Raw genomic sequence first — 21,892 nt, forward strand, 5'->3', positions numbered from 1 at the left:
GAACGGTCGGGGCTCTTTGCCCAGCCTGTTAGAACCTCGGTGGCAGGAGAGTTTCCCGGTTGATCCCCGGGACTCTTCCCTTCCTGGGTCTTTTCAGAAAGAAGTCCATTGCTTCATTGGACTCATTCTTGCTGCGAGTGAACTCTGTCATCAATGACAACTATTTAAAGGACTGGACCCTGTGCCTCACCAACTGATTGTCCGCACGGACACCATGTCCACAGACCAGGAGGTGCTTTGCTGGGCCTGGAACTGGATGCTCTGGACCAGAGATATTTTAGCCTAACAGCTGAGGTAGGGTCCAGGCTGGGTGTGCAGGTTGCTGCCCACTACCTCTCGCTCTGTGCCCCCCGCCACATACAGAACGGGCAGGGTCCCCGGGCCCGGTGAGCGGGACCACAGCGCGCTCACTGAGGTGTCCCAGAACCTCTGCTAGAGGTGAGGGGTGCTGGGCGACCACCACTCCAGGCCCGGACCCCCGCAAGGCCCACGCCTGCCCGGGGCGGTTGCCAACATCTGCCAGGACGATTTCCACAGAGCACGCTGAGAGCCTCTGAGCTGTGGGCAGGCGGCAGCTCCAGTGGCACGGTGGGAGGGCTTCCTCTCCCCCTCTCCCGTTTGCCCCTCGCTGCCTCCCTGTCTCGAGGCCGTGGGCACAGCAGCTGTGGGCACGGCCACCACGGGTGCTCCTAACATATTAACCGGCTGGACGACGGACGGATGGAGCTTAATCTGAGATCTGGCCGCTTTGATGCGGGGTGGGGAGTGGGGCTGGGAGGCAGGGCCCTGCTGCTGGCAGAGAAGCCCCCTCACTCCCGATGCTCGGCTCGAACTTGTCATAGGACAGTAGCTCAGTGTCAGACCAAAGGCGTCTACACGTGCTGTTCTGTCACCTCGCTGTGTGGTGCTGGCTTCTGCAGGGAGCTGGGCCGTGCAACTAACGTGTCACGGCCTCTTGGCTTTGGGGGAATGGGATGCATGGGGTTGGGTCCCAGAGGGACAGGGCAGAGGAGGAAAATGCAAATTAGGTCAGCCCCTTTCTTGTCTGTGAACCTTTCCCATGGCCAGGACAGACCCCTTAGGACATTACCCACCATGACCTTGCCACACCTCTTGACAGCCCCCCATCCGCCATGCACACGTCACATTCCTCTGCCAGGAATGGCTTGTGTCTCTCTATCTCCGGGATCAAGGCTGATGCCTTTCCATCGCCCTGGAATGGGCCTGGACCTCCCACGGGTTACCTTTAAGTGTCCTTCCCAAGGGTCACATTTAAAGGACACGGCCTCGCATACCTTGGGACCGGCCAGATGGGGACAGGCTTTGGGTGTTTTCTTCCTCAAGAAACCAGCATTTCCCACACCCGTTTCATATTATGTGGCTAGTGAAAAGCGAAAAGAACGGGGCCCTCTGAAAATACAAGGCCAGACTGGACTTCTGCCCTGGGGGAATCAGGGCAGAATCTCAGTCGTGGAGGAAATGGGGGTTTGGGTCTGGAAAGCCCGAAAGAGGCTTGCCTCACCTGCCCCCACCTCAGGATTGCCCATCTGGCCCAGCACCCCCTCAGGCCTGGCCCCCACCCGATGGAGCGGGGAGCACGGTGCCCGTGGGTGACCCCGCCCCCTGCTCGTTCTTGCCTCCCCAGGTCTGAAGACCATCGTGGGGGCCCTGATCCAGTCCGTGAAGAAGCTGGCCGATGTGATGGTCCTCACGGTGTTCTGCCTCAGTGTCTTCGCCCTCATCGGCCTGCAGCTCTTCATGGGCAACCTGAGGCACAAGTGTGTCCGCAACTTCACGGCACTCAACGACACCAACGGTTCCGTGGAGGCCGACGGCCTGGTCTGGAAGTCGCTGGACCTCTACCTCAACGACCCAGGTGCAGGCTTGGTCTGTGGCCCGGGGAAGGGCTTTGTGAGGCCTCGCAGGCCTCGCCAGGGGGCAGACCTCCCCCGGGGCCGTTCAGGCCCTGCTTGATCCCCCGGAGACCCAGAGGTGTGCTCAGGATCCCAGCCCCTGCCCTTCGGACCTCCGGGAGAGGACGGAAGGGTAGCAGACTTTGGGCCTGCCCTTGTGAGTTCTCAGGCTCGATGGCAAGACGCTTGAGGAACAGGAAGGAGGGAGGGAGTTGGAGACTGACTAGGGTCAGTTGGGACTGACCCTAGAGAATCGAGAATGGGGAGAAGACCGGCCTGCCTGCCGAGAGGAGGGGTACTGAGCTGGGGTAGCGTGTGAGGCTTCCGAGGGGAGGCCCCGCCTGCCTGAGATGGGATGTTTCAGCTGACGACGGTGTTCCGTGCCAGGATGTTGATTCCATACGCGTGCCCCCCAGAACCCCAAGAGGGGGTGGGAACAAACTCAGTGATTGCACAGTTTCGTGCACGCCCCTCCTGTCGTTCCACTGATACGTGGTTTTCTGTTCTCCAGGCTGGTGACTAGCACCTCTCTTACCCGGTGCCGTCAGCCTGGATCAAGGGTAGACACTGGTGCGAGGGCCAGGTTCCAGGCCGCAAGGACCCCAAGGGGCATTCTGAAGTTAGGGCCTCTTCTGTACCCCAGACATCCACTCTGGAAAAAAGGAACAGACAAAAACGCAGTGACTCCGTTTGCTCGCGATTCAGCTGTGGCCACATGGCAGTGGTTCTCAAACTTCCATGTGTCCCAGTCACCTGGAGGGCTCCGGAAAACACTCGCTGCTGGGCCCCAGCCCCGGAGTTCCTGAGTCAGTAGACGGGGGCAGCACTCCGGGAAGTCACGTTGCTAACCAGGCCCCGACTGGTGCTCGATGCCGCGGGTCCGGGGACCACACTTGGAGAACTGCTGCAGAAAACTAAGGCGGGTGGCGGTGGGTGATGGGGACTGACAGACGGCCACAGAGAGGAAGGGACAGGACTGGTGGCATGTATGTCACCCGGTCCAGCCCAGCCCTGTCTGAGCAGACCGAGGCATGCCACGGTGAACGTAACAGGTATCACTTGCACCACCTGTGCGCAGAGAAGTGGGCCCAGGCAGGGGTGCCTGGGTGGCTTGGTCAGTTGAGTGTCTGACTCTTGATCTCAGCTCAGGTCTTGATCTCGGGTTCATGAGTCCAGGCCCCGAGTGAGGCTCTGCACTGGGTGTGGATCCTATTTGAAAAAAAAAAAAAAAAAAAGTGGGCCCAGACAGAGCTGGGCAGTAGCCTTCCAAGAGCATGCGGCAGTGACTCAGCTCTTGCCTCCTGGTTCAGGGCTTCTTTTGGCCCCGGTTGTCCTCCTGAGTGGCTCAGGGCAGGGTACGGAAGAAGCTCCCTGCGGGGACGTCCTGGGTCTTCTGGGACTGTGGGGGCCACTGGCAGCTGAATGTCTGAGGAGGAGCGAGAAGCAGGCCAGGGAAGCAGCTGGAATTGCCTCAGGCCTAGCCAGGCGGGGGGGGGGGCGGGGGGGGGGTCGGTCAAGGGCAGGGGCAGAGGAGAGACCATCAGCGGTGTCTCCGCCTCCCCAGAGCCCTGGGTGCCAAGCGAGAACCCTGCGAGTCTGGGCCACACGTGCCCTTCACCGTCGGATGTTTCTCTTTCAGAAAATTACTTGCTCAAGAATGGCACCTCCGACGTGTTACTGTGTGGGAACAGCTCTGATGCCGGGTATGTGGCACCCATCCCCCGGAGCCACCTCACCCAGAAGGGGTGAGGTGAGGTGAGGGAGGCGGGGGCAGGGGGAGGTGTCCCCCGGTACTTTCTCAACTGACTGTGCTTTGAGTGTATGCCCTTGACCCCAGGCCTTCCCCTACCTCTGTTCCCTGCCGGAGCCCTGGTATCTTGTCCACCCCACCCCCACCACAGGGAAGACAGCTATCAGAGGATTAAAAAAAAAAAAAGCAAGGGGCTCAGATCTGCAGGGAGGGCGAACAGAGCCTACAGTGCCTCCCACCAGCCCGACCCTGGTTCCATTCCTTTCCAGAAGCCCCCCGCCCCCAGGGCTGCTCTCTTCCCCTCCAGTCTTTTGCTCCCTCCCTGCCCATCTGTCCTCTGGGTCAGGAGTGAGTGTGGCTACCCCTCAACGGCCTAGACTCTCCACCAGGACAAGCAGAGCCTACACCTGCAGGCTGAGTGTGGTGCCCAGAGAGGCCCGGTGACCATGTGCAGCTCCCAGGGCCCTGGGCATACGGGGTCTGGGTCAGCGTGACTGTGCCACAGTCGTGAGGAGAAGGGGACACACAGGCTTACCTGGCGAGGGAGGGGCTCTGTGGGGCTGCAGTCCTCCATCCCTCAGTACGAAGTTCCAGCCCTTCGTGTCCCTAAAGAGATTGTCTGGAAAGTCTTAGGACGTTAGCAAGGCACAGAGGCCCCTTGTAGCGGCCTCCCACTCGCCAAGTCCCCCTTCCCCCCACCTCTACGTCTCACGCTCATGAATCCAGCCCAGCAGTCCCTCTGAGCAGAGAGGCTGTCCCATCGAGCCCTGTGAATCATCAACGTGCCTCACTCTGTCTGCGTGCGCAGTCATGCAAAGGGGCATCTTCTCCGGACGCGGCCAGGCCCCAGCCCGTCCGCCCCAGAACCATCCCTCAGCCCTGTGGCCTGGCATTCGCCCTGGGCTCCATGCCGCTCAGCCAAGCCTCCCTGCCCTCCCCCCACTGCATGCCTGCTCTGTGCCCATCTCCCTGTGGGGTAAGCAGCCAGAGGAAGAGACTTGTGAGCCAGCCCTTGGCACTTCCTCTGTGAGAGGAGAGGAAACTCAGATAGCAGCGGGGATGGTGTATTGTGTGGGCAGAAGGGAGCTGGACTCGGGCCCAGCTGAATACAGATGGGTAGGGAGAAGGGGAAGACGGTGTCCCAGGCTGGAGGCACAGCGCGAAAAGTCCCGGTGTCAGGCCCGGCAGTGCGGAACCGAGTTCGTGAAACTCAGCCTCGTGAAGCAGTGGGGCCTCTGCTGGGCTGCCCAGGGAGAGGAGTCCGGCCCAGGGAGCATCTCAGGGGGAGGGGGCCCCTTACAGCATGGGACAGAGTCTGTGTGTCTGACTGCAGGACATGCCCAGAGGGTTACCGCTGCCTGAAGGCGGGAGAGAACCCTGACCACGGCTACACGAGCTTCGACTCCTTCGCCTGGGCCTTCCTCGCGCTCTTCCGCCTGATGACGCAGGACTGCTGGGAACGCCTCTACCAGCAGGTACGTGGGTGCGCGGACAGCGGGGGGACACCGGGAACAGGCCAGGGGCCCACTTACAAGTGATGAGCTAGAAGTGACCCCGGCAGCTTCTCCACTGGCAAGAGTTGAGGAGGCTCAAGGAACGGGGGACAGGGACGCTTGCATCCGAGGGAGGGGGACACAGTAAGCCAAGGAACTTTCTTTTTGCTGGTGACCAGGTACCCACTCCTTCATATGGGATACTCTGTGCTCTGTGAGTGGGACCCTTCTCCACCCTGTGTGATGGAATAGTCCCCTCCGTGGATGCAACATTTCCTCCGTTGACTGGAACATTCTGCCTCCCTCTACGGGTGGGACACTATCCCCTGTGTGTGGGTCGTTCTTCTCTGTGGGTTAGAACACTTGCCTCTCCGGTAGTATATGCTCCATTCCCTCCCCAGGCTGTGGCCATTTGAACCCCTGGCCCAGCCAGACCGGACACCTTGAAATTCCGCGACCATGACCCAGAAGGGGCCCCAGTGAAGATAACCTCTCTCCCCTTACTCCCTCAGACCCTGAGGTCTGCAGGGAAGATCTACATGATCTTCTTCATGCTGGTCATCTTCCTGGGCTCCTTCTACCTGGTGAACCTGATCCTGGCTGTGGTTGCCATGGCCTACGAGGAGCAAAACCAAGCCACCATCGCTGAGACCGAGGAGAAGGAAAAGCGCTTCCAGGAAGCCATGGAGATGCTCAAGAAAGAGCATGAGGTGGGTGAGAGCAGTGCAGCCAGGAAGCCTCCAGACCAACCCCTCGCCTGACCGTGGGTGCCTGTGGGCATGACATCTGCTGGGTAAAGCTGAAACCTGTTACGTGTGGCATCTGCGGGATAAAAGGCAGGTCCTGCAGGGTGAAGCTAGTGCCTGTAAACCTGGTGCCTGCTGGGCAAAGCCGATGACCACGGGCATGGCGCCTGCTGAATAAAGCTGGGGCCTATAAGTGCAGTGCACGCTGGGTGAAGCTGCTGTCTGTGAGTGTGATGCATGCTGGGTAAAACGTGCCTGTGGGCATGGCTCCTGCTGAATAAAGCTGGTGCCTGTAAGCGTGGTGCCTGCTGGGTGAATCTGGTGTGTTTAAGTGTGGCATCTGCTGGATAAAAAGCAGTTCCTGCTGGGTAAAGCTGGTGTCTGCTGATAAAGGTATTTTATGTGAATGTGCTGTCTGGTAGGTAGAGCTTTGGTATCTAGGTAAAGACGGTGCCTGCTCATGAGGTGCCTGAGAGGTAAAAGGAGTGCCCCCCGGGTAAAGGTGGGCCCTGTGAGTGTGGTTCGTGCTGAGAGAAGCGCTCCCTGTGACCGTGGTGTCTTCTGAGTGAAAGTGGTGCCTGTTGGGTAAAAATGGTGCCTGCTGGGTAAAAAAATGGTGCCTGTTGGGTAAAAATGGTGCCTGTTGGGTAAAAGTGGTGCCTGTTGGGTAAAAGTGGTGCCTGCTGGGTAAAAAATGGTGCCTGTTGGGTAAAAGTGGTGCCTGCTGGGTAAAAAATGGTGCCTGTTGGGTAAAAATGATGCCTGCTGGGTAAAGGAGCCTATGCATGCCGGATAAAAGAGAACCACGTGTCCAAGGACTGAGTTTATCCTAGTTAAGGGATGCCTCTGGTAGCTTAGTGAGGAAGGTCCAAGGTTGGAGGCCTGAACCAGCTCAGAAAATAAGCCCTGGCGGTGCTGCCGTGGTTACTCATAGTTCCACACACGGGTCCTGGAGGCTGATGACAGAGCATGCCTGTTAGAAGCCATGTGGACATCCACTTTCTTCTCCCTGCCCCATGCCACCTCCCCCCAGCCCCTGTTTTAGCCAGCTGAACCTTCTAGAAGATCTCCTGCCCTCTAGTTCTGTCACTTCCTCTGCTCATCAACATCCTCCCCCAGCTGTCCCTCACACTCCCCTCTTCCGAGAGCTGCCCACATCAGCCACTTCTTTCCTCTTCCCGGGACTTTGATTTCTCTGAAAACAGCCTGGGTCTGTTTGGACTCATCTCTCCGTGACGCCCTTGTCTGGGGTGAGCGTTCAAGCCCACTTTCTGATGGGGAAACAGATACTGAGAGTTGCCTGGCCTGCCTTAGCCTGAGGCTGCACAAAATCTCAATAACCCAAACATCCCCCTTCCACCTTTTCCAGGCCCTCGCCATCAGGGGTGTGGATACCGTGTCCCGCAGCTCCTTGGAGATGTCCCCTTTGGCCCCAGTAACCCATGAAAGGAGACACAAGAGGAGCAAACGAATGTCTTCAGGGACAGAGGAGTGTGGAGACGACAGGTTCCCCAAATCCGACTCGGAGGACGGTCCCAGAGCAATGGTAATCCCCGGCGGGGGCTCCAGCCCTTTCCGGGTGGGTCTGGCATCCAAAGCCCATCATGTTGGGCCCCTGGTGCAGTCACAGCCCCTCACGGCTGCTCCCCGAGGAGAGTATCCTCGAGCCCCCTCCCAGCACTTCCTGTTTCCCATGCCCATTCTTGGAGTGGAGGGCGTCTGGGCAGAGAGCCGAGCTAGATTTGGGTGTCGTGGTGTCCTCAACCTCAGCTAAGTCCCCAGCGTTGGAGCTAGGGCTGAGACTAGGGCTGAGACCACACCCTGTGGTGTGGACCGGAGGCGCCCGAGGACATGCCCATGTGAGTCAGGTGCCTGGCCGACCGCCCCAGGTCCTGCTCGGGCCGGGCCTCTTTGCACCACGAGGAGCTTTGCTGCCTCCTTCTCCCCGGGCCCAGCCAGAGCCCCATCTTCAGGCCCAGGTAAGCTTGAATGTCGAAGGCCCCTGGCACCAGCGTTAGGTGAGCAGAGATCCCAGGTAGCGCAGGATTGCGCTCTGAACGCACCCTGCCGCAGCCCACCCAGTGCCCGTGTGGCCAGCGAAAGCCCCGGATGCTCTGGGAAGCTCTCTCGGTCTCAGAGAACACCGCAAGGGATAGGCTGCGAGCACATGAAGAGCGGGCTTCTCCCTGTGCCCCCAGAACCGTCTGAGCAGCGCCCATGGCCTCAGCAGGACCTCCGTGAAGCCACGCTCCAGCCGTGGGAGCATTTTCACCTTTCGCAGGCGAGACCTGGGCTCGGAGACAGATTTTGCAGATGATGAAAACAGCACAGCGGGGGACAGCGAGAGCCACCGCACGTCACTGCTCGTGCCGTGGCCTCTGCGCCGGCCTAGTGCCCAGGGACAGCCCAGTCCCGGGACTTCGGCTCTCAGCCACGCCCTCAATGGTAAAAGGAACAGCACCGTGGACTGCAACGGAGTGGTCTCCTTGCTGGGGACAGGCGACCCTGAGGCCACCTCCCCGGGGAGCCGCCTGCTCCGCCCTGTGATACTGGATCGCCCCCCAGACACGGTGAGCCAGCCCCGTGATGCAGCCCCAGGGCAGATCTGGTCTCCCAAACTGGCCACCAGTGCCAGGTCCAAAACACTCACCTAGTATATACCAAGCACCTGTTGTATACTGGGCTCTGGGGGTGAATAAACCTAGCAAAAAAAAAAAAAAAAAAAAAAAAAAAAAAAAAAATCTCTGCCCTCACAGATTTTCCATGATAATGGGGGCAGACAGGCAAAAATCAACAAAAGAAGAAAAATAGGTATATATGTATACGTGGTATGTAACGTTGATAAACGGGGGTAATAGTTAAATATGTAGCAACTGGTAAAGCTCGGGCACCGAGATGCCATGGTGACACAGGACTCGTGTCCTGGAGGCCCCGTGTGTGCCAGCTATTAGCCCGTATTGTTGCTGGATCCTGCTTCATGCAGGGGGTTCTGGGAAAGGGGCCAGAGTGGCAAGGGGTTACTTACAGGGTTCTGGGCAACAGTTATTGACCAAGCCTGAAATATTTCAGTAACTTACAAACCGGTCAGCATTAGCCCAACTAAGAAGTGCTGTCGTAGGAGGGCAAATAAGTGTGGAAGAGCGGGAGCCCTCACTCATGAGGAGGCGTTTAAACAAAGACCTAAAGGAGGCAAGAGTGGGAGCCGGGGGCTGCTTTCTGAAACTCTGCGGGGGTGATATAGCACCCAGATTCGGGACACAAACTGGGTTTGAATCCCAGCTCATAGCTTACGAGCTGAATGGCAGTGGGCAAGTTACTTTCTTTCTGTCTATGTCTGTCATCTGTAAAACGAATTTAAAACACCCATCTCGTCTTGTCGTGGGGATGAATGGGCTCACGTGGCTATGGATATCAGGACATCATGAGCCTGCTGATGCTGTGATAATGTCATAATAATATACCATCATTATAGCATCTGAGGGAAGCATGCTCCAGGCCTAGAGAACAGCCAATGCAAAGGCCCTGAGGCAGAAGCATGCCCACCCTTTTGAAGGAAATGCCATGAGGTGAGAATAGCTGGAACCCAGGGAGCAAAGAGGAAAGGAGTTGAAGTTACCATCAAAAAGGTAGTGGAGGGACCTGCCAAAGTGTGAAAGGCCAGCCAGAGCTCTTACCGCTCGGTCATCTGAGCCTGTGACCGACCGATGACTGCCCAGTCAGCCCTGGAGTGTCCTTGCTGACCCTTGCCCCCCAACACAGTGCCCAGGGCAGCCCACCCAGGAAAAGGGCAAATGTGTGGCTTATACGCCAGGGCCTGCAGGAGACGGGGGAGGGGAGACTTTCTAAGGAAGCTAGGACAAGACCGGAGCCTTGATCAGGAAGGTGGAGGTGGGGCTGAAGAGAGAGGCCTCACGGCCAAATGGCCGGTTTTGCTCCAGCTCAGACATTGGCTCTGGCTGCGGGACTTGATGTAGGTTAACGAATCTCTCTGTGCCTCAGTTTCCTCATTGCTTAAGTGGAAATAAAATAATATCCACGTCAGCAGGTTGTGGTGAGGACGAAAAGGGTTAAAACCTGTCTGGTGCTTAGACCTATACTTGCCTCAGGTTCGAGTAATTATTATCTGTTGCCATTACTATCGAGGAGGAAGGAGTAAAGATTCCTGGGGTGCGTTGCAGTATGCCAGAGGCCCTCACACTCCTCTGGAGCAAGGGGTCAAGGACAGGGTCCTGGGAGTGCCCTGGGGGCAGATCACAGCGTCTGGGAGGGCCTGGGAAGGCCCTAGCCATCACCTGGAAGGCGGGATGTCAGGCCTCCCAGGAACACCCAATCCTGGTGGTCTAGCCCCCCAACCCCCCCACCCCGGCAAGTCCAGCCCTGGAGTCTCAGCCTTGTGGAATCAGATTCAGCAGCCCAGAACACTAATAGAATTTCCTAATCTCATTAGGGAGAAAATCATCTCATTGTGCTGCACACGTCAGGAGGAATCCAAGTTCAAACACTTCATTACTGGGAACTCTGACTTCACCCTTTCTCACTTCTGTGGGGCCCATTTGCAACCTCAAAGGGATTAGCAGGCCAAGGGGCTTATTTGCAAAGTTAAAGGAATTAGACCAGGATGGAGACATTGTAAAGTTAAAGAGATTAGCAGGCATAGGCCCCTGGGAATGCCTTCGCCGCTTCCGCCGCATCGGATTGAGACACGTCTGCTCACTTCTAGTCTGAAAACAGGGTACAGTGTGGGCCACATAGTGGGTGCTCAGCCAACACAGGAGAGGGGAAGAAGGGCCAGCCCAACAGACAGCTCATGTTTAATTTATCCCGATTGAGGGGGTGGAGGGTGAAAATGTATTCTGTCAGCTGTCTATATGAGAGTGCCTGTCCCAGAAGGCCAGATGGGGGTGGGGAACGGCCATTCTTCTTCCTCCACAGGTTAGACTGCATCCTCCTATCCCCTGGTCATCTAGCAAGTTATGGGCAGAGCTAGAACTAAACCCAAGCCCCTGGTTCCCAAGTAATTATTCACCCAACCAACATTTATCCAGTGCCAGCCTTGCTGCGTTGAGTTGGAGGCTCCAGGAATATAGCAGTGAACAGACAAGAGCTCTGAGCTCATGGAGTTTACACTGTGGTCAGGAAGACAGATGGCAAACTGGTCAATATTTCCAGATAGCGGTAAGGGTCATGGGACAGAACGTTGCTAGGGGGAGGGTTGGGGATGGCTCTTAGAATACTCAGGAAGTCCTTCCTGAAGAGGTGACATTCAAATTGGCAGGCAAATGATTTGGGGAGCAAGCCACAAAGATATGGAAGAGAAGTGTTGTAGGCAGAGGAGGCAGCAAGTACCCAAGAAGAGTAGGCTTGCCGTGTTCGAGGCATGAGAGGGCCAGGCAGGGTCAGGTGTGGTGGAAACAGCAAGAAGGGATTTGGACTGTGCAGCACCTGTAGGCAATAGAGTGTGGGTTTACTCTAAGATGGGAAGCTGAGGTGAGAGGAGGAGAGAACTGTCATGACTTGATTCACTTTTTAAGGGAATCCCTTTCTGCTGTGTAGAGAATAGAGGGAAGAGATGATAGATTGCACCAGGGTGGTGTATCAGTCAGCTATTGCTACAATAATGCTGTGTAACAAAGTACCCCGAAAGTCAGTGGCTGACAGTAAGCCTTTATTCTCACGCTCACTTATCTGCAGGTTGACCATGGTTTGACAGATCTAGGTGGGGCTTGGCTGAGCAGCTCTGCTTCGGTCTGCACACTGTGGGGCAGGCTCAGCGCTGCTCCATACGTCTCTGTGCCGAGGCTCAGGCCGAAAGGGTGGCAGCTACCTGGGGAGGCTGTGTTCATAGACGGTTACTGGAGCGCGAGAGCAAGGCAGACGGCGTTTAAGGTGCCCTTGCTCACGTCACGTCCACTAACATCCCATTGGCCAAAGCACGTGTGTCATCAGTGGGACAGGGACGGGTACTTCACCCCACAGTGGGAGAGTAGGAAGTAAATACTCACTAACTGATAACTCAGACTATTGCAGAGTGTCAAGGAGGAGAAGAGAAGCTGGCAGAATTTAAGGCATGCTTGTGAGCTAAGGGGGCCCTGTTTGTGGCTCCACTGGGCCGGAGCCACTACTGTTACAGCAGCCCCCGCGGCCCTCTCAGGAGCCTCTGCTTGAGTACTTCCCCGACTGGGGAGCTCACTCCCTCCCGAGGCAACATTTCAGGCCAGTCCCACCGATCGCAAAGGTTGACTTTGGCCTGAGCGCAGATGGATTTGGTAGCCACCCCAGGCCCTGGCTCTGCCACCCCGGGGGAGCCCAGGCCATCTTGCTTCCGACCCACAGAGATCGTAGAGCCTCACCCTTGCGTGCGGAACAGCCCGGTGCCTTGCGCAGCCCCGGCTCGGGCTCGTGGACCCTGGTTCACGCAGGGCCATGCCGCCGTGGCGGTGTTGTGGGCTCCCCCCGTGGCGCTGAGAGGCGGGGCTCTGAGCCAGCCCAGAGTGCCTGCTGCCGCCTCCCCTCCTCAGACACCACGTCTCCCATCTGTAGACCTGCTTCTTTTACTTACAAAAACGGTGCAGGTGCACTGCGACCAAGTCCCCCAGCGCAGAAGTGCAGAAGTGAAGGGCAACTCCGCCCTCTCCTTGGCCTCCCCCTCTCCTCCCAACCCCAGCCCCCAGAAACATTCCCTTGAACAACTCCGTGTGTGTCCTGCGGACCTTTCTCTTGGCTTTTCCACAAACTGTTCTTCTCGGAGGGGCTCCCGTGGGAACGCACACGGGACTACGTCGTTGTCTTTATTGTCCGTGTCCGAGTCCAGAGTTGGGTTGTATCCATAATTGATCTTAGGATTCTTTCCATTGATTAGTTTTGTTTTTATGGTATTAGGAAGCATGCTGCAGTGAACATCGTTGCGTATATATTTCTGGTGCACGTGTATAATTATTTATGAAGGTAGATGTGCTCGATGAGGAACTGCAGAGCCAATTTAACATCTTCTTGGCCGAGAGAGCCAAGCTGCCTCCACAGAAGCTCCCACCAGCTGTGTCTAAGCATGGTGCTTTATGCTTCTATTAATGTCACCTTAGAGCACGGGAGATTTTTTTTCTGTTTCTTTATGCTCTTGACTCTAGGGACCTTGTGGTCAATTAAGACTCCCAGATTGGTTTTGCATGTCCTAATGTATAATGACAGCATCTGGTTACATGTAGTTTCCTGTCCACGCTCAAGAATCACCACTGACGAGAGCAGATGACGAAAAGGAGAATGAAGGAGATAATGAGTGGCGAGAGGGATGGGGGAGCTATTAACAGGGAGGGAGTTCTCTGGGAGCAGAGGAACCCAGCATCCGTGTCCCATAAAGACCCCCATCCTGTCTCCCTGTGGCCCCCGAGACCCGAGTCCGGGACAGCTGCCCCAGGCCCAGCAGCTTCCCCAGGTTCAGCAGGACCCTGGCGCCCAGACTGATGCCTGTCTGCTGGTTGCACCCAGACCACCCCGTCGGAGGAGCCGGGCAGGCCCCAGATGCTGAACCCCCAGGCTCCACGTGCCGATGGCTTCGAGGGACCGGGAGAGCGACAGCGGGCGCTCAGCGCAGTCAGTGTTCTCACCAGCGCCCTGGAAGGTCAGCACCCCCGGTGTCATCCAAACGCTCCTCCTTAGCCTGACCTGGGCCAAACATCCCCCAGCTGCTTGGCTTGCCTTGGACGTCCCCACAGCTGGCCCAGGCTTTCTGGTCTCTGCTGCCTGTCCGTCCTCACCACATCTGTGTCTCGTCCAAACCTCCCCCTAGCTGTCCTGGCCTGTCCCAGATGCTTACCAGTCTCATCCCGTCCTCTCCCAAGCATCCCCATGCCTTCCTGGGACCACCCTGGCCCAGCACGCCTGTTCTAGAGTATTCCCAGCCATTCCATGCCTACCACAGGCTATTCCAGGCATCCCACATCTGTCCCGGCCACTCCCACCCTAGGCAACCCCCAGCCATTCCAGTCTGAACTTGGCATCACTCCCCAGTCTTGTTCCCTCCTGTCCCATATGTGTTCATATCTCTTCTGGCCTGTTCCAGGCACCCGCCATCTGTCCTAACATGTCCCAGATGCCCACGTCTGTTCTTCTGTTTTGCGTGTCCTTAGATCTGAACTTGCCTATCTCAGATGTTGTCTCATCCTCTTCAGCTTGTCCTCCTCTGAGCGTCCCCATGTCTATGTGAGACTGTTGTCTCGAGGGAGCCCAAATCTGTCCTAATCTGTCTTGTCCCAGTTGTCCCCACATCCATCCTGACCTCCTGCCCCTGTGGCCCTCCACTGTCACATTTCCAGAGTAAGGGGCCAGGACACAAGCCACACCTTTCCTTGGCCTTCCGTGCCCCTCTCACGGTCCCCCTGTCATGTAGCAGCCCTGCCATCTCCCCAGCTAAGTCCTATGTCTTTTCTGGAATACCAAATTGTATGTGAGCCAGTCCACAAAAACAAACCTGCTCACTGGCTACCCCCAGAGTTGGAAGAGTCTCACCGCAAATGTCCACCATGCTGGACCCGCTTCGCCCAACGCTACCTGATCTGGGAATGCTGCCCGCTGTGGATGTCCATCAAGCAGAGAGTGAAGTTCATGGTCATGGATCCATTCGCTGACCTCACCATCACTATGTGCATCGTCCTTAACACGCTCTTCATGGCACTGGAGCACTACAACATGACAACTGAATTCGAGGAGATGCTGCAGGTTGGAAACCTGGTAAGGGCCACTGGCAGCCGACTCTCAAATGGGCATCCTAATGTGAAGGGCTCTTGGCCAGCTGGCTCAGCCTTTGTGGATAGCGAGGGGGGATTCAGAGCACAACAGGATCTTCTGAAGGTGGGAGTCATCATGGAAAACATCTTGGAGCAGGAAGTGTCAGGATCGGGTTTTAAGGAGCTGAGAGATGTAGATGAGAGTGAGAAGTTGGGGGTAAAGATGCCCAGAGGCTAGAAAACAAAAGTGAGTTGGGGGAGAACTTGAAATATGCAGGGACATGAGATACGGCCATTAGTATTGGAGGAGGAGCCTATGCCATAAAAGGCAGTTCTCTTAGGGAAAGGATGAATGGATGGAGAGGTGGGAGGAAGGATAGAAAGATGGATGGATGGATGGATGGATGGATGGATGGATGATGGACTGATGGACTGAAGGATAGTTGGGTGTAGTGAATCAATCAGGCAGAGCCAGATTTGCATTCTGACTCAGCTCTTACTATGTGACCTCAAGCAAATTACTTAGTCTCAGTCATTGGCAAAATAAGGATTTGTTTAATTTAATAAATGTGAAATTAGTATGACAATACCAAGCTCATAGGAAGCTAATGAGAATTGAATAAGATAATGTGTGTAATGTGCTTGGCTCAGAGTTTGATAAACAGTAAGCACTCGAAATAAATGATAGCTGTGGTCTGTGGTTATTGTCACTGTTGATGTTATTAAAGAGACTGCCCCTGGAAGTCAGAATGTCTGGGTTCTAATTCTGATGGTTTTTTTCCCCTGGAGATCAAATTAGTTCCTACCTCTTGATTCTAAAGATGGGAAACTGAGGCTCAAGAGGTGACATAGTAGTGGCAGAGCTGGGCATGTAACTACTGTCCCCTGACTCTGACAGGCAGGGCCCTACGGGCTCTGCCCAGCTAAGCACAGTCAGCCATTCCCAGGGGGTTCCAGGTGAACTCTGGCAAAGTGTCCAGTGGCCTCTGAATGGAGCTCCTGGGATCATCACCGAGGTTGGGTGAAGGAGAGGGTCATTCAGCCCAAGCGTTCTCTTACTACAGACACTGCCCTATCTTGGTTTCACAGGTGGTCCCCTCCCCCCACCCCAGGCAGGCAGGTCTCCTACACCATGGACCGTGAGGATTCTCTTCGTTTATAACTTCCCATATCTAGAACTCTAGATAGTTATCTTGGGGTCTACTCAAATTTTTTTCGCAAACGTGAGTCCATTTTGCTATCATTGTACTTTCGTTCCTTCTTCCATATGCAAATAGAAAGCTGTATTATAGTCTGTAGGTGTCTCACGGAACAATTGTGCCTGGCTCGTGTTGGGTGGTCTTCAGGTGGGTTGCAGTTGAAGGCAGTTTTATTGGAATGTGACCAGCTGAGTTGGGCCGAGCAGCAAATCAAGGTGATAAAGAACACTGGTGGCTTCCCTGGATCACTGAGTTGTGACTGAAGTGAAGGTGTGTTAAACTTGGGGCTCTGTTATTAGTAATAAGTCATGTAATTGGATTATAGCTGCATTGTGTTTCATTTGGATAGCTTTATTGCTGCTACGTAAGGTTTTGATTGTCTTGAAGCTAATATATCCTCAGTGGTTTAAATGTTATATGCAAAGAAACAAACCATAAAGATAAGCATGGGAAAATAACCTTGGTATGGGAAAAACCTTTCCAAGCATGTCGTTAAAGACCAATTCCATAAAAGAGAAGATCGAGAGATTTGACTTTTAGCCAATCACTTGGAGAGCAAATGCAACTTTTGTTCCTAACACAGTGAACCAAAAATCCCGATGAGTCTCCTACTAGGAAACAACTAAAAATATAGGACGTATTCTTTGAAATGCATATCAAAGCTCATAAGAAAATAACAAAAATCCCCAAGTAACAAAAACAGAAAGGAAGTTAAAAACCATAGCAGTTTACAGGTGAGGTGTTTCTGTAGTTCCCCGGGTGGGGGTCGGGAGCAGGTGATATTGCTGATTTGGGTAATCTGGGGATTTGGATTTCAGTGAACATGTAGAGACAAGACCAGTCTTTAGACATTGTGAGTAGGGGTTGGAACTGAGTAGCCCCATGAGAATATAGCCCTACATTTGGCAGAACAGCGAACCAGAAAAAACTCCTGGCACTGAATCTGGGAAATGATACAGAAGGAAGCTTGTCAGTCTCAGCCAGGACTGAAGAGGAGGAAAAAGTAACCCCTGGAAGCTTGTGACAATGAATTTGGCCTCCTGTAGATGTGGAGTTCAGGTTTATAGCTGAGTGTTTCTGGAACCTATGCCTAAAGTTTAACAGATAAAGTGATCCTATGATATGTTGATATGTTGCTGTAAGAAGCAAGCACAAAACTTTTCTGAAAAGACACACTTTTAACCCAGGCCAAGTGTATTCTCGAAATTACAAAATACACAAGGAAATACCCCACTATGAAGAAGAGTCAGCAGACACACACACTCACACACACACACACACGGAGGCTTATCCCCTTAAGAATGTCCCATGATATAACTGTCCAATAGAGATTATAAAGTAAGAATGTTTGTAAAAACTAAGGACATAAAAGAATTAAAGGGGCACCTGGGTAGCTCAGTCGGTTAAGTGACTGACTTTGGCTCAGGTCATGATCTCACGGTTCATGGGTTCAAACCCTGTGTCGGGCTATAGGCTGACAGCTCAGAACCTGGAGCCTGCTTTGGATTCTGTGTCTTCCTCTCCCTCTCTGCCTCTCCCCGACTTGTGCTCTCTCTCTCTCTCTCTCAAAAATAAATAAATAAAACATTAAAAAAAGAAGGAATTAAAAACATAAAAGAATAAGACAGCTTTGGAAAGGAACCAAATCAAATCTCTAGAAATGGAAAACAGTCATTGGGATTAAAATCTCAATATATAAATCAAATAGCACATTCATATAGCTGGGGAGAGAATTAAATTAATATAATTTTAGATCTAAGGAAGTTGCCCAGAATGTAGAACCGGGAAGTAAAGAGACAGAAATTATGAAATCAAGGTTCAGAGACACGGAGTCAGAATGAGAAGGTAAGGCATACAGCTGATAGGAGTTCCAGAAGGAGAAAGTAGGAGAATGGGGGCAAAGGAATATTCAAGGAAAGAATAGGTGAGAACTGATAAAAAGAAATGAACCCTTAGATTCAGGAATTACATCCTGCACAGGATAAATGAGATATCTAGACATGCTGCACATCAAAAGCAAAGACATCATACAGCAACCAAAACAAGAAAGATTGCCTACTAAAGGAACAACAGTTAGAAAGACGGCAAAGTCCGCAGTTGCTTCAACAAAATCCAGAAGGCAGGGACATAATCATTTCACAATTCAGGGAGAAAACACTAGACACCCTAGAATTCTATACCCATCATCCTAGCATTGACAAAGGTATGCTAAACAAAGACCAAGAGCCTACTACACACAGATTGTCTCTCTGAAACAATAACAAAAATGTATACTTCAGAAAGAGGTAAAATGACTGCAGAAATAAGATTTGAGAAGATCCTGAAAGGAATAGTAAGAATGTGGGAAAAACCAAGCAAGCGTTGACTGTAAATACAATAATAACAAGGATTGCTGATTGGAGGGTGTAAAAAGTAGGAACTAAAATATTGAACAACAGCAGCATCTAAGATAGGCATGGAACAGGGATTGGAGGTAGGATGGCCTAAGTTCATGTACACTATGAAATATTAATTTAGATGTTATGAACTCAAGACTGATTGTTAAAACTTTTCAGGGCAACCACTAAGAGGATAGGAATGGAAAGTCTTAACTGCCAAGCCGGTAGAGAGGAAAATAGAGGAATTTTACAATTTTACAATTCAACCTGATAGAAGGAAGCAAAAGAAAAAAAAATAGAAGCACAAAATAAAATGAAGACGTAGGTCCAAATATACCAGAAATCGCAATAAATAGAAGTGGGGACTGCACTCGCCAGTTAAAAGACAGATTGTCACTTTGGTAAAGAAATTACACCCAGCTATATGTTTTTTTTTTTTTACAAAAGATGCCCAAACATATTTTGGGAGACAAATCCCTAAAAGGGATTGAAGAAAAAGAAATGGAAAAAAGATAGAACAGTCAAATACTATCAAGAAAATTAATAGAGTTATATCAATACCAAAAAAAAAAAAAATACTTTAAAGCAGAAAGTGTTATTGAGGGATAAAGAGATCCAAAACATAAAGATGGAAGAACGATTCACCAGGAATATATAACTCTAAACCTTCATGCACCAAATTACATAGCTTCTAACTATGTAAAGCAGACAGTGAGATCAATTTAACAAGACCACAATCTTAGTGAGAGGCCACCCTCCATAACTGATGGGTCAAGCTTACAAAAGATCACCAAGGATCTAGAGGACTTGAATAACCGGAATAAAAAGTTTCATTTATTGAATGTGCAGAGCACAGCACCCAACAATTAAAGAAAATACACATGAAACATTTACAAAATGACCACATTTTATGTCTCAAAGCAAGTTGCAGCAAAGACAGGGTATCATGCATTCTTCAATCTCCAAACCGCTGTGCAATTAAATTAGAAATATATGTGTCAGAATCTCATTGACTATGCAGTTCCATCTCCAGAAATTTATCCTAAGAACAGAACTGGGCAAGATGTTTTCAAACATGTATGTGGATGGATATTTATTATGGCAATGTATTTAATAGGAACAAAAGAATGCCCATTGCAGGGAGATGGTTAAACTACTGATGGCATATCTGTACAGTGGAATATTCCACAACTGTTCAGGAAGGGAGGATGAAAGGAAGGGAGGGAAGGAGGAAGGAAAAGGGAAGGAAGGAAGGAAGGAAGGAAGGAAGGAAGGAAGGAAGGAAGGAGGAAGGAAGGAAGGGAGGAAGGAAGGAAGGAAGGAAGGAAGATGCCATAGATCATGTTTAATTGGTATTGAAGGATGTTTACAAATAATTAAATTTTAAAAGCAAGTTTATGGTTCCATCAGCACTGCGCAGTGGCCCCCCTGCCAGGAGTCAAGGAAAGCACGTCCCCACCCACACAGCCTCTGCCGACCAGATCCCAGTGAGGCTATAAAACAGGCAGAATTGGAGGCAGACCCTACCTGGGCCTGGCACTCTTGGCCACTCGCATCCATCATAATAAAAGCTGCTGCTGATAACAATAATGGCCCTCTCATAGGAGCCTCTGCCTTGCATCCATTAGCTCTAACCCTTAGAGATCTCCTATGGGGTTGTTATTATCCCCATTTCACATACGAGGACACTCGAGGCTCAGGGAAATGAGGAAACTGGCCCAAGATCATAAAGTGGCAGATCCAGCTTTGAAACCTGGGTCTGGCTGCCATTCTCTGCGTGTCTTAAACCATCAAGCTTTGATCACAAGGCCTGAGAAAACCCGAGCTGGTCCTTTGGAAGGAAGACTCAGGCACCAAAATGTATGCATTTGTAAAGCAATGGTTCACAAGCTTAGCCGGATGTTAGCGTCACCTAGGAAGTTAAAAACAAAAACAAGCAAACAGAAGACAACTCAATACCTGGGCTGCACTCCAGTCCAATTTAACTAGAATTTCTGGCAGTGGGACCCAAGCATCAGTATTTTTAAAGCTCCCCAAGTGCCTCAAGTTTGAGAACCAGTGCTCGAATCACCTGGCAATCTAGTCAAAATGCAGGTTCTGCTCGAGCAGATCGGGGCTCTTCAAGATGCTGTGTGTCTAAAGAGCTTCCAGTGATCACTCCCCCAAGAGGCATTCCCCAAGAGCCTCTGCCGTCTTTTTCTTCTGACTTCCAATGCCAGCTAATATCTGCTCTCTTGCGGCCAGAATAGCCTTGCACCCGGGCAAAGTGAGGCAGGGATCTTTCCTGAACTCCTTTCCCAGAAATGAGTGTTAGCATCCGTGGGTCGGTCGAACGGGCCTTAAGAACCCACCTACCCTGGCGTGCTCAGGCAGGTGATGGGGGAGACCAGAGGGCCAGCCGGGGTCAGAGGAAGGGGCTTCCCAGGCCCCACCCTTAGGGGTTCCCAGGGAGACCCAGTGCAGGGAGTGTGGCTGGCAGGACACCGGGCACTGTAGGAGCTGAAGGTCAGACCAACCATTTGTGTGTTTATTCGACAAATATTGGTGGACTGCCCGCTGGCTGGGCACTGTTCTTGTTGCAGTAAGACAGAAACGGTCCCTCCTGTGGAGATTCCAGTCTAGCCAAATCCGCAGCGACATACACAGTATGTCGGATGGTGGTAAGTGAGGGAAAGAAAAATGGAGCAGGGAAGAGGGATGAGAAGTTTGGTGGGAGGCGGTCATGATTTTAAGCATCAGGAAGCCTCATCCATCAGGTAGCTTTTAAGCCCAAACCTGAAGGGAATGAGCCCGGAGATTGGGGGAGGAGGGGATGGCCCAGGGAAAGGGAGCAGCGCATACAAAGGCCCTGAGGAGGGAACAGCAGGGAGGAGACCAGCGTGGCTGGAAGAGCAGGAGGAGAATGGAGTCAGGGGGATGGAAAGGTTCTGCGTTACAGAACCCGGAGACCGGCTTGGGTGCTGAGGAAAGGGGCAGAAGAACCCAAGGATGTCTTCCCACATGTGAGGGCAGCCCAGGCATTGGAGCTGAGGCTGAGAGATTTGGGGGGCCCTCCCTTCCCCAAGACCATAGCTGGTGGGGGAACAGTTCCCTCTGGGACCGCTGAAGTCATGGGGCCCGCCCACCTGCCATCTGGTCCCCGCTCCACCCACCCCACCCCTGCCCCACCCCCCACCCTGGCCAGTAGCAATCCCTGCCCCCAGCCCACCCCTTATCCAGACAGCAGGGGGAGGGGCTGATGCAGGTACCCCTCCGTCTCTCCTTTCGGCTCAGAGCCCCCTCAGGGTGCCGAGGGCTAGGTGATCCCCTCCTGTTTACTGACCCCGGCAGGCTACCTCAGGCTCCCATCCCTGGCCTCTACCTCCCTCACAGCTGCTGGAGCCCTGGTACCGTCCCCAGGGGTGGTCTGGCCCCTCACCCACAGAACGCCCCAGTGCCTCCTCACTGCCCTCACAATAACCCCCTCAGCTCCAAGAAGGCCCCAACTTCCTGCCAGCCGTGCCTGCACAGGCCATCCCCACCTCCAGGGGCCACGTTCCCGTCGAGGCAGCTGGCACATTGCAGAGCAGTTGGTTATGATCACGGCTGCCTGGCCCACCACGCGATGGGCTCCTGGACCGCGGGGCTCTGCTGGCCCAGGCTGGGTGGCTCCGAACCGTGTCAACGAACGAAGGGAAACCCAGCCTCTGCCTC

General features: G+C 53.3%; 1 protein-coding gene across 12 annotated transcripts in view; it reads left to right on the forward strand.

Annotated features, from left to right (window-relative positions):
* Window positions 1-21,892, forward strand: part of SCN5A (sodium voltage-gated channel alpha subunit 5) — a 94,374-nt gene that overhangs the window by 35,742 nt on the left and 36,740 nt on the right. For 10 of the 12 annotated variants that reach the window (XM_045436533.1, XM_045436528.1, XM_045436531.1 and 7 more), the window contains exons 7-14: window positions 1,646-1,876; window positions 3,553-3,616; window positions 4,997-5,138; window positions 5,669-5,866; window positions 7,272-7,448; window positions 8,101-8,472; window positions 13,385-13,517; window positions 14,388-14,626. In XM_045436533.1, coding sequence (XP_045292489.1) covers window positions 1,646-1,876; window positions 3,553-3,616; window positions 4,997-5,138; window positions 5,669-5,866; window positions 7,272-7,448; window positions 8,101-8,472; window positions 13,385-13,517; window positions 14,388-14,626 — 1,556 coding nt within the window. Of the gene's footprint in view, window positions 1-1,645; window positions 1,877-3,552; window positions 3,617-4,996; window positions 5,139-5,668; window positions 5,867-7,271; window positions 7,449-8,100; window positions 8,473-13,384; window positions 13,518-14,387; window positions 14,627-19,465; window positions 20,860-21,892 lie in introns of those variants that run through there. The other 2 variants (XM_045436532.1, XM_045436534.1) reach the window with 2 other exon arrangements.

Source organism: Leopardus geoffroyi, chromosome C2 (assembly GCF_018350155.1).
Source record: "Leopardus geoffroyi isolate Oge1 chromosome C2, O.geoffroyi_Oge1_pat1.0, whole genome shotgun sequence".
Classification (NCBI taxonomy): domain Eukaryota; kingdom Metazoa; phylum Chordata; class Mammalia; order Carnivora; family Felidae; genus Leopardus; species Leopardus geoffroyi.